Source organism: Mugil cephalus, chromosome 2 (assembly GCF_022458985.1).
Source record: "Mugil cephalus isolate CIBA_MC_2020 chromosome 2, CIBA_Mcephalus_1.1, whole genome shotgun sequence".
In the NCBI taxonomy this organism is placed as follows: domain Eukaryota; kingdom Metazoa; phylum Chordata; class Actinopteri; order Mugiliformes; family Mugilidae; genus Mugil; species Mugil cephalus.
In genome coordinates, this window is record NC_061771.1 from 4,117,883 (window position 1) to 4,129,739 (window position 11,857).

General features: G+C 40.9%; 1 protein-coding gene across 1 annotated transcript; it reads right to left on the reverse strand.

The window, feature by feature from the left end:
- Nucleotides 1-5,317: 5,317 nt before the first annotated feature.
- On the reverse strand, nt 5,318-6,540 carry LOC125004442 (T-cell ecto-ADP-ribosyltransferase 1-like). Its single transcript, XM_047579036.1, has 2 exons — nt 6,455-6,540; nt 5,318-6,326 (listed from the first exon to the last, which is right to left on the reverse strand). Exons 1-2 carry the CDS (start codon nt 6,527-6,529, stop codon nt 5,580-5,582), a joined length of 822 nt encoding a protein of 273 aa, XP_047434992.1. The 5' UTR covers nt 6,530-6,540; the 3' UTR covers nt 5,318-5,579.
- Nucleotides 6,541-11,857: the final 5,317 nt, after the last annotated feature.

The window sequence follows — 11,857 nt, forward strand, 5'->3', positions numbered from 1 at the left end:
AAAAATGAGGGAAGCTGCATGTAAAGAGGGTTAGAGAAATCCAGGAGGAGGCAAGACAAGGAAAACTGCTTGAAAGAAAAGAAACAAGGCTTTATGAAACAAAACTGTACAGCAGGGGAAGGGAAAGGCAGAGGAAGGGAATTATGGTGGGAACAAAGAAAGGACAATGAGAGGAGCAGCAGGAATGAGGGAAAGAATAGAGCAAAGAGGACGTGGTGCAACAAATGGGGGTTGGGAAGGAGATACAAGAAAGGAGCTGAAGAAGAAGTAGGGAAGGAAATGAGGGAACATGAGCTCTACCAGAGAAAGAAAGAAAATCTGAGAATTTGAAGAGTTTGGAGATCAGAAAGGATGGGGAGGAAGAGTTAAAAGGTGTGAATGTTAAGGGGGAGCAGAGAAGCATCAGGGCAATCGACAGAAGGAGAGGGATTCAGGGAGGGGATAGAGAAGAAAGACATGCCTTAAAGTGGAATATTTATCATACGTTAGTCTGTTTGAGAGGGGTCATTGGTGATCACTTATAAATTTGGTGAAATCAAATCGAAGAAAAACAACAGAAGAACTCTGGGCTATGTTTAATAGTGAAAGTAGAAACATTTCCATACCTGCAATGCGAAGGGAACACAAGGGATTTTGTCTGAACAGAACCTTAAGAAAACCACTAATCAGAGGCCAACCGGTTTTGCTAGGGAGCATAAATATTGGACTCTGTAACAAGGGAAGAAGGTCACGTGGTCTGATGGTCCAGATTAGGGCATCACGGTAAGAAAAGAGGCAGATGAAGTGATGCCCTTATCATGCCTAGTGTCCATACACACCCTACCTCCACACCGCCCCACACGACACCGCCCCACATCTCCCAAGCTTTTTTTTAACTACCTTTTCCATTGCTTAGGCCATTGCTTTCCATTGCTTGCTGGAAAACCTTGTTGTTCCGAGAGGTCCCATCCAACTCCCACTGTATACTCTCTTTTCCCAACAAGGACAGAAAAGCCCTCGTCTCCAGGTTGGTCCAGAACGATACTATTGTTCCGGTCATCATTTAAAAATGTACCAACACGAGAGAAGAAAGTTGAAAGTGAGCAGTTTACTACTAGTCAAAAAAAAGTGATTTTGTTTTTCTGACTAGTCAGTAGTAAGCAGCGTTCTACGTCACATTTTCGGCCCCAATTCAGCTACTTCGGACTGACCACAGAGGAGGTGCTAAAACGAACCCAGAAAAGTATCCCTTTGGTCTCGTTCAGCCCACCTTCTAACAATGGAAATAGCGATTTAAAGTGGGCAGTACAGGCGGGCATGGAGGTAGGCCGTGTATGGAAATCCGGCTTAAGCCTGTGGGGGCAGTACTATGATCTAGGGTTGCTGCAGTTGCTCAGTTCTAGGTTCAGCAACATAATGCCTAAAGACTGAGATCAGCTGACTACCTGAATATGCTGATTGGCCACCACAGAGTCCAGACCTGAACCCCATTGAGAATCTTTGGGATGTGCTGGAGAAGGCTTTGCACATCAATACAAGAGCTTGGTGAAAAATGAATGCAACCATGGATGGAAATAAATCTTGTGACATTGCAGAACTTTATTGAAACAATGTCACAGCAAATGCTGCTATAAAAAAGCTAAAGGCAGTAATTGTGATCTGGCAGTGTATAGACAAAGATCAGAGGGAACTCGGAGTGTGGACTTTTTATAAGTTCCTGTCATGTTCAGTGTGTCCTCCATTTCTCATGCAGCAGCATAGATTCCACATTTGTGAGATATGGCTGCATGGATGGAGAGTCTATTTACAATAAAATTTCACATTCTCAACCCTATTGGAGATGAAGAACATCAGGATTTTGTATGACTTTCATTTTCATTTTCTACAAACAATGCACAAAAGAACTGTGGTGTGACAGAAGAGCAGGTTTGTAGATGAATCCGGAGCTATGAACAAAGTGGTTATGCTTCATCATCTGAAACATTTGGCTTGTCCATATCATAGATAATGAACATCAAACTCCCATTAGTGGTGAAACTGAACAAGTCAGGGATGTAAGGATTGTCACTGAGGATTCAATTGTACTCAACCACCTTGGGGATCTTAGCAGAGCCTGCTGGTACTTATGCCTTGTATTTTAAGTACCCCAAAACTCTAAAATACATTTTTGAAATACACTATATTGCTAAAAGTATCCGCTTACTTGCCTTTACATGCATATGAATTTAAGTGACATCCCATTCTTAATCCATGGGTTTAATATGACAGCTTAAACTCTTCTGGGAAGGCTTTCCACAGGGTTTAGGGCAGTGCTGCCCAATTCCGGTCCTCAGGGGCCACATCGAAAACATGCAAGTCAGTGGCCCCCGAGTACCGGAATAATGAATATGAGACAAGAGTTCAGAATGTCACCTTTTATTTCCTGGTATTCACATCTATATGTGTTAAACAACTTAGGATATATCACCGTTTTTATTACACCACAGCATTTTTAGGTGAGCAAAAGTAATGGAACAAATAATCTTAAAGTAAATAACATAACATTCAATATTTGGTGGCATAGCCCTTGCTTGCAAAGACTGCGTCAAGCCTGCGACCCATTAACATCACCAAACTGTTGCATTTTTCATTTGTGATACTTTTACCGGCTGCGGCTTTTACCGCAGCTTCTTTCAGTTCTTGTTTGTTTTCGGGGGGTTTCTCCTTTCAGTCTCCTCTTCAGGAGGTGAAATGCATACTCAATTGGGTTAAGGTCAGGTGATTGACTTGGCCAGTGTAACACCTTCCACGTTTCCCCCTGATGAAGTCCTTTGTTTTGTTTTGGCAGTTTGCTTTGGGTCATTGTCCTGCTGCATGATAAATTTCTCCAGATTAGTTTGGATGCATTTCTCCGTAAATTGACGGACAAAATGGTACTGTACACTTCGGAATTCATTCTGCTATTAGCATCATCAGTTACATCATCAATAAATATTAATGAGCCTGTTCCAGAAGCATGTAGATAAGGATAATATGTCTCTTTTTGATTGTCAGTCAGTGCTTTGTTCTTTGTAACTTTCAATGACATGCACATAGATGGCCTACTTAGTATAACCAGTTAACCACATATCTCTTTCACTTCCTCAATAAATTCTCTGAGCTGTCTTTTGTCATGTCGCAATATGACAGGGTTTTGAGTTTAGGTGATTTTAACATTGGCGTCTGCTGTCCTACAAATACACTCGCTACTGATTTCTTGCATCTAATTCACTCTTTTAGTGCATTTAGTACAAGGTGTTACACAGCAAATTGAGAAGAGTTGAATCCCCCCCCTCCCCGCCATTAATTTTCGGGCTCCTGGTCATTTTGCAGCGGTGAACCATGGAAACTTTACTCGTCACGCTGTTACTAACCACCCTGCTTAATGAGCTACAGGTTAGCGTACATGCCTGGCTTCACTGTAACAAAGAAAGTGAGTAACAGCAGTAAACGGTTCGTTTGATTTGATGTTTTGGCTGAGTGAGACAAGTCATGCACTTTCTTATTTTAGCAAAGTTTATTTTCCAGGTATTTTTTGTAGGATTTCATATCTATCTAAACACTAGTTGGTGTTAGGCAGTGTTAAATTTAACTACAACAAGAGTCAAATTTACACTAACTTAGTGTAAAGATACCAACACTCGAAAAAGTGTTAAATTAACACTCTGAGGTGTGGACCCATATAGACACTTTAAAAGTGTTAAGATCAACTCTTACAGTATTAATTTGGGTATGCTGATTTTACTGTGTATGTCCCCAGCACATGTTAAAAATCACACCCTTTATTATCCTTTGGTTTCTCACTTAGCAATTTTGCTTTCCATACATATCTAGATATCTGTGTCTGACCACAGGGTTATTCTACTTAACACTGAGCTTCTGCTACCTACACCAAAACTGTCCATCCCAATTTGCTCAGGCATAGTCAGTTCTACTACACCTAGGCTTGTTTTCAAGTGCCTATATTGGTAATTCCACAGTCTCTGTTATTGAATCTCCCTCTACTTCTACTTCTTGGATTCCATTGTCCCTCTCAAGATCAAAGCTAGAAGGACAAAAATGAACCTCGGGCTGCATGCATCCACAACTGTATTTGCAGGAAGTGCCAGAAAGTAGAGTGGACAAAAGACAGACTACATGTGCGTATGAAATATGTAAGGAACCTCTGATTACATACTAATCCGCTACTACCTCTCAGATATCATCATCAAGAGCAATCATAGCTCCAGAATTCTGATAAACACAATAAACTGTGATTAACCCCCCTGTTGACTCCTCTTTAAAATCCTCTCAAATGATTTGTGACAAGTTAAAGACTTCTTTCTTAAAAAAAAAATAAATAAAATGGCAGCACTATCAAAATTTCATCATTGGCTTCTGAGAACCCTTGTGTGTAGATATTTTAAACATAATACAGAAATAAAACTTAAATGTATTTATCAGGGTTTTTTTAGATGTACTCTATACCATCTTTATTTTAAGTCACTCTCTGCATCATTGCATATGTTACTTGCTTAGGGCACTATTGAAGAAGATGCAGTTGAGGAGAAAATATATCAGAGCACAAGGCAGAGAGAGGGATTTTTCTATTAATTAACCCAATGCCCTACGCGTTTCAGCCATTGACAAGAAGGAGGGTTGAGAGACCCATTTTTACAGAGCATGAAGGCTAGAGTGACACAACCAAACTAACAGGGCACCTGAGTAGGGACCACAGCAGAGGTGGATATTTGAGCTGGAAGAAGTGCGGTTGAGGTGTGGTCCTGCTCCTGAAGCTCTGCTATTTACCATCATTAAAGACTAATTCAGGCCTTAACCCTTTAAGACCCAAACACCTGCCTGTGGATAAAAAATAAAGCTTGCAGTATTGGAATTACCTTAACCCTCAAATGGTCAAAGTACAGCTGAACACTGCGAAAAAGCTGACATTACAGTAATGATAACGCACTGCTGCTGTCGGCTGCAGGTTGGGGAGTAACGCAAGACTGGGGAGACCCAAGAAGAGAGAGTTGTTTGGAGAAATTTGTTGGTAAAGACAAAGTTAGTTATATCCCTTGAGATGTCACATAAGTCTTGCAGACAAAAGCACAACATCCCAGTGTTCAGCCGCACTTTGAATTACCTCCCAATGGGTTGTGCTACTGGCAAAATTCAAATACCACGTGCTTTAACGGACTGCCAGCAATCCGTTCAGTTTTTAAGGGTTACACTTTTTCAAAGAACGCCCACCATTGAAAGACAGCACAAGACATCAACATCTACCCATTTTTTTGGAGCGTTGAAAAATGACTCCACGACTCAAGAAAGAAAACAAAACAGATTAAGCTGATTTAGCAAATGTATTGTTTTCAAAGCAATATTTCACATACAGTATGGAGGCTGATTACAAATAGCTTTTATGAATCGTTGCTCATATTGTTCAACATGTTGGGAAAGATGCAAAGGGAAGCAGTAATCAAACAATGCTGATTGGTAAGTTTAGGGTTTGCAGAGAAATCATGGAAATATTGTAAGGATTTGCGATATTATAAGTATTTGTTGGTTTGATGTACATGTGAGTATCTGTCAGTTTTCATTTGGTTCTACCAAACAGCCAGCCTTGAACGTTTGGAATTTCTTGCAGCTTTGCAGTTTAGATTGCTCTGCAGTCCTACACTCTCCAAGGAATAGACTGACTTACAGTCAGCTAGCTTGTCAGCAACTTCATTGTTTTTTGTAATTTTGAACATCTCATAGGGAGGGATGAGCACCTCTTGTTCTTCAGTTTTGAAGTATGAATAGTTTTTCAAGTAGGCACCTAAGCAGGTCTCAATTTTAAAGCAGGTCTTATCACCAAACTGTGTCAAGTTTGCAAATAATGAGCTGGAGGTAAAAGAACCAAAGCGGATTATTCGGTTGACAGAGCCAGTAAACGCAGCATTGGTTCTACGGTAAGTATTCCAACAGTTTTGATTGTTTCTGAGGATCTGTACAGCAGATGTCAGCCAGTAATGTAAGGAGTGGTATTTAAAGAAGGTGCCATAGACTTTTCTGTTTGTCCTGACAGCTTCATTGAATACGTCATAAATCTTTGGACGTTCTGCTGTATAGACACAGATTGCTTTCATGTGATCCTCAGTTAATGCCTGATCTATTTTTTCTTTTTTCTTTAGGGCTTTCTTTGTGCAATTCTCTGCTTCTTTCCAGGCTTTTCCAAATTGACTGTTGCCACTGGTTTCTTTTTTAAAGTACTGATCCTTAACAGTTTGTTCCATCTTTGCTCTGCACCCGTTGTACATGTCATCCACAGCATCTTTAACCATGCTCAGTGGGATGGCCTGGTTGCTGGTCTAGAGGGAGGAGAAGAAGGCAAAGCTGAGAACAATGGACAGACGCAGACGTGCAGTTTGTACAATTATGCAGCGCTGGAAGAAATATGTCTTGATTAAGAACAACAGTATAATATAGAGTCACTCACCTTCTGGGAGCTGATTGGAAGCAGCCAGAAACAGAGCAAACACAGTGGAGCACAAGTCAGCATGTTAAACTTCATCACTGTGGTTAGACAGGCTCTGGATTAACACACACAAGACAAATGTTGGCAGCGGCAATGTACAGGTACACAAAGCTGTTTAAGTACTAGCAATTTATTACAAGCTTATCAAGTCATGTCTTTTTAAATATAATATGACGTCTCTAACTTCTAACTCAGCTGCATTTGTATGCAGTTGAGTTGATTTTGTATTTTTTGATTTGTATTTTTATGTTATATTAGAATATGTTTTGATAGATGAACTCACCAGTTTTTCAGAGGACAAATTGTTGAGAACCGCTCAGATCAAAGTTTTGACTTGACAGGTAGTCAGCTGTCTCACTCTACATATATACTCATCACATTCACACACACACACACACACACACACACACACACACACACACACACACACACACACACACACACACACACACACACACACACATACACACACACACACACACACACACACATACACACACACACATGCATGCATGCACACTCACAGACTACGCCTTCCCTAGCCCCTAACCCTGACCAAACCTTTAATGTCACTGTTGAAGAAGTGAGCAGTGTGTGGTTTTGATGGAAGGTCTTAGAATACTCTATTCTTTCAAAGGGAATGAGCTTTATGTTCACCAGAGAAATCACACACATCATATGTACTTAATATATAGTTACAGTTGTCTTAAGAAAAAAACAACAGCCACCGATCAGCCACAACATCACAGTAAATAACATTGACCATCTTGTGACAATACAGTGTTCTGCTGGAAAACTTTTGGACCTGGCCTTCATTCATGTGAATGTTACCTAGGCAGACATGTACCATCCACCTAGACCAGACCAGACACCCCCATCCCATAACAACACTTTTTGATGGCCGCAGCCATCCACAGCAGAATATGCAAAACATTTCATGAACAACTAAAAAAATATTAAAAACACTAAGTGTTGACCTGGACTCCAAATTAATTCAAACTGATCAAGTATCTGTGACATCGAAACAGTTTTGGACACCCAAGGTAGACCTACACAATATTAGAAAGATGGTCATAATGTTATACCTGATCATTTTTTGTCTACAATAGAAATATAAGTTTGAATGTGCAGGCTAATTTGCTTTTATATATCAGTCAACAATACTTCACAACTATGTCTGTATCATTGTCTGTTATTATCTAAAAAGTATACATTTCCTCTAAGCATTCAAGCATCTTGGTCTAAAACAGCCATGAAACACTGTTCTTTAACATTTTGGATTAATTCATTCATTCTGGATTCACATTGCAATGTAAACTTCAAGGGGTTAAATCCCATTACATAACACTAAACACACTGAGTTAACTGAAAGCATGTTACTTAGATAGGCACCATAAGCTGCTGAATGTTTGTCATCAGCTGTGGTTATGTTAAACCCACCCATGAGCTATGATATGTCTACAGCACTGATGACAAACCCACAAAAAAACATGACTCAGTTTCATTTGGTTGTTCAACTGGCTGTGCTGCCTGCAACTTTTCTTCTTTATTTCTTTCTAACCACACATCAGCCAATTGGTGAACACAGAATCAACAAAGAGCAAACTAGAGATACAGTGTCATGAGAAAGTCTTGGCCCCCTTCCGGATTTTATTTACTTATTTTTTCATGTTTGTTACACCTAAATGCTTTAGATCAAATATAAAATAAATAAATTGCAGCAACAACTGCAATCAAGTGTTTGCAATGAGTCTTTTACGGCACTGTGTAGGAATTTTATCACAATTATCTTTGCAGAATTGCTGTAGTTCAGCCACACTGGAGGAGTTTCCAGCATGAACCACCATGGCGTGAGCTAAAATCCAGAAACTGGCGTCCCCCCCCCCCCAAAAAAAATCAGCTGTATCAAAGTGTGTGTTCACATGGATCCAAGCAGCTTTCCTTTGTACATCCCAATCAACGTGGAATTGAGCGCACATGTCGAAGTGCCAAACTCCTCCCTGTCCACACCGCAATTTAAATATGCAAATTAATTTAAATAGGGCCTGCATCGCAGATTCCCTATACTGCACGATTGGGTTTTCACCATGAGAAGAGCAAATATGAGGAACTTCACCGAGTCCGAAGTAGAAGTTGTATTAAATGAAGTGGAGACACGTAGGCACATTCTGTTTGGTAGCTTGTCATCCGGCATTAACACCAAAAGAAAGAGTGGGAGCGTGTGTGTGAGGCTGTTAATGCCATGGGGTCAGAGAAGCGTGCACACACTGAAATCAAAAGGAAATGGTTCGATGTGAAGGTTGAGGTGAAGCGGAGGATTTCGGCACACCGCCGAAACTTGACGGCAACTGGCGAGGGGTCAGGAGGGGACGAACCGACCCCCTTCGACCAGAGAGTGGCTGCCATAATGGGTGACACAGCTCTCCTCGGAGTTGTGGGAGCCCATGAAGGTGACACAGATCATCCTCAAGGTAAATGTGTTAAACCCAGAAATATTGTCATTATACTGGTCGTACAACAGTAGGGAACAGGAGGGAAAACAGATTGGTCAAATTGTCTAAGAAAGATCTTAAAAAATATGTCAATCAATCTGATGTTTTGCTGAGTAACATTAAGGTCCCATTTCATGCAGTACGGGATATGAACTGTAAAAAAGCACAACAATCTAAGGAATTATGTTCCCCATAGGAAGCTATTGTGGAGTCTCTCAGTATCTCGAGCAGGCCTCTATATAAACATAGGACAAAAGTGTTCAGTGCTAAGCCAGGTTGGAAGGGTTATGTAGAAAAGTTCCATGCAGAGGCCCGAAATGATTTTAAGAAATGGGCTAAATCAGGCAAATGCAGGCATGGCCCTTTGTTTGAAAATAAAAAGCTACAAAAAAATAATGTTAATGATTTCTGGACAGAAGTAAAAACTGTTAACAATTTCAAAACATCTCTTCCGTCTAATATAGATGGTGTGAGTGGTCCTGATGAAATTGCACAGGTAGGCGGAAACATTATTCTGAACTGTTAAATTGTGTAAAATGTAATATGTTTGTAGTGGATAATGTAGAGTTTAATGATGTATTACTGTCACTTCTGCTGAGGTCCATGAAGCAATTCTGAAGTTAAGAGATAATAAGGCCTATGGTCTGGATAATATTACAGCAGAGCATATTAAACTTGACAGTCAGAAACTGTGCCCTCTGGTGGCTATTTGCTACACAGGTTTTCTTGTCCATGGAGTATTACCTGACTCTATGCTTTCGGTTGTGCTAGTACCAGTCATCAAAGATAAAGTGGGGAAGCTAAACAGCTCAGATAATAATAGGCCAATAGCTCTGGCCAGTGTCATGTCCAAAGTGTTGGAGATGGTTCTACTGAGTAGACTTGAGAGGTACGTCTTGTCTACTGACAATCAATTTGGTTTTAAACCAAAGCATGGCACTGACTTATGTATTTTTGCACTAAAGGAAATTTTAGATAAATACATAAGGCACAACTCTACAATGTTCATGTGTTTTACTGATGCTTCCAAAGCATTTGATCATGTTAATCATGAGAAATTATTCTTTAAATTGTTTAAAAATGGGGTCCCTAGTTTCTTAATTAGAATTTTGGTATATTGGTACTCGCATCAGACAATGAGAGTGAGATAGGGGAATGTAACATCTGCTTCCTTCCATGTGACCAATGGTGTCCACCAGGGTGGAATTTTGTCTCCTTTTCTTTTTAATATGTATATGAATGACTTGTCTCCGAAATTAAATGCATGTGGTACAGGTTGGGGAGTTGGTGACTTACTAATTAACCACCTTATGTATGGTCATTTTTAGCCCATACAGTGCTGGTCTCCAGCAGCTTCTGGGAATCAGCACACAGTATGGTGCTGATTTTGATAAAAAAATATAAGGCTAAAAAGAGTAAGATCATGATTGTCAGAAGTAGAGAAGACAGACGGTCAACCTTTCCTGACTTCCGTTTGTCTGGCACTGCACTGAGTGTGTGCAGTGAAGTAACATATTTGGGCCACATCCTTGCAAATGATCTGTCTGATGACAAGGACATCTATAGGCAGCGTCAGAAGCTGTACGCTCAAGCAAACATGCTGTGTTGGAAGTTTAGCATGTGCTCTGAATCTGTGAAGATCTCACTCTTTAGAGTATATTGTACACCTTTGTATACTGCCCACTTGTGGTGCTGTTATAAACAAGAAAGCATTAGAAAACTCAGTGGCTTATAATGACAGCATGAGGCTACTGTTGAGACACGTAATCTGATGTTTAGATTTATGTGTAGGGCATCTGGGTCAGAAAATGACATAATCACTGCTTTGGTTAACCCCATACAAAGTTCTGTTAGATTTTCCTCCACACTGTGGAGCCATTGGCGAACATTTCTGTATGTTAGACAGTGAACATTGTCAAAGGCTCTGTATTGTATTGACAATATATTGTCTTTTTATACTGCTGTTGTTGTTTTTCTTTACTGTGTAATGGATCCCCCTGGATCTGAAATAAATAATAATTAAAAAAAATACACATGGCTTTTGTGTGAAGTTGATAGGATATTAAACACAGTGACTCATGTTTAGTCACAATTTTTTTATTATTATTTCTGAAATGACAGTGACCCAGGAGAGGGCACCTCCACCGGCACCAAGCACCTCTCCACTGGTCCCACCAGCTCCACCCTCTCCACGGGCAGCATGCGCCCTGGCAACTCCACGCCAGCTGCTGACGTCCGCCCGACTGGCAGTGTCCCCACCCAAGCGGTGCTGGAGTCACAAAATGACATTGTGACAGCTATCCATGGCACTAATGATCGTCTGGATCACATAATTACCACCCTTGGTGATATTAGCAATGCAAACAATGCACTTGTGAATAAGTAGCTAAATTGTGTCCTTGCCTCTTTACATGGTTGAAATGACATGTTGCGGGCCCGTTTTGCTTCTCGGGGTAGGGCGATGTTGACAGGTCCGGTATCCGGTTCCTCTGGTGGGGGGATGTACTCTGGCGGTGGTATGGCGTGAAGGTGTGCCACGTTGTGCAGGACACCACAGGCCATTACAATGCGGCACACCTTCTCCAGTCGGTAGAGCAGCACTCCCCCCGACCTGTCCAAGCAGCGCCAGCGTCCCTTCAGCGGGCCGATTGCCCTCTCCACCATTGCCCGAGTTTGGGAAAGGAGGCCAATTTACTTCCTCTCTTAGTCGGTGCTGGGGTTGGTGAGAGGGGTCCTTTGCTCATACACCATTTGAATGAATCACACCAACTTTTTTTCTAATTATTGTAGGTGCTTTAGAGGGAAACGAACACAAAGGACAAAACAACTTTATTACAAGGCCGATACAATGTGACATTTCCCACTTTACACA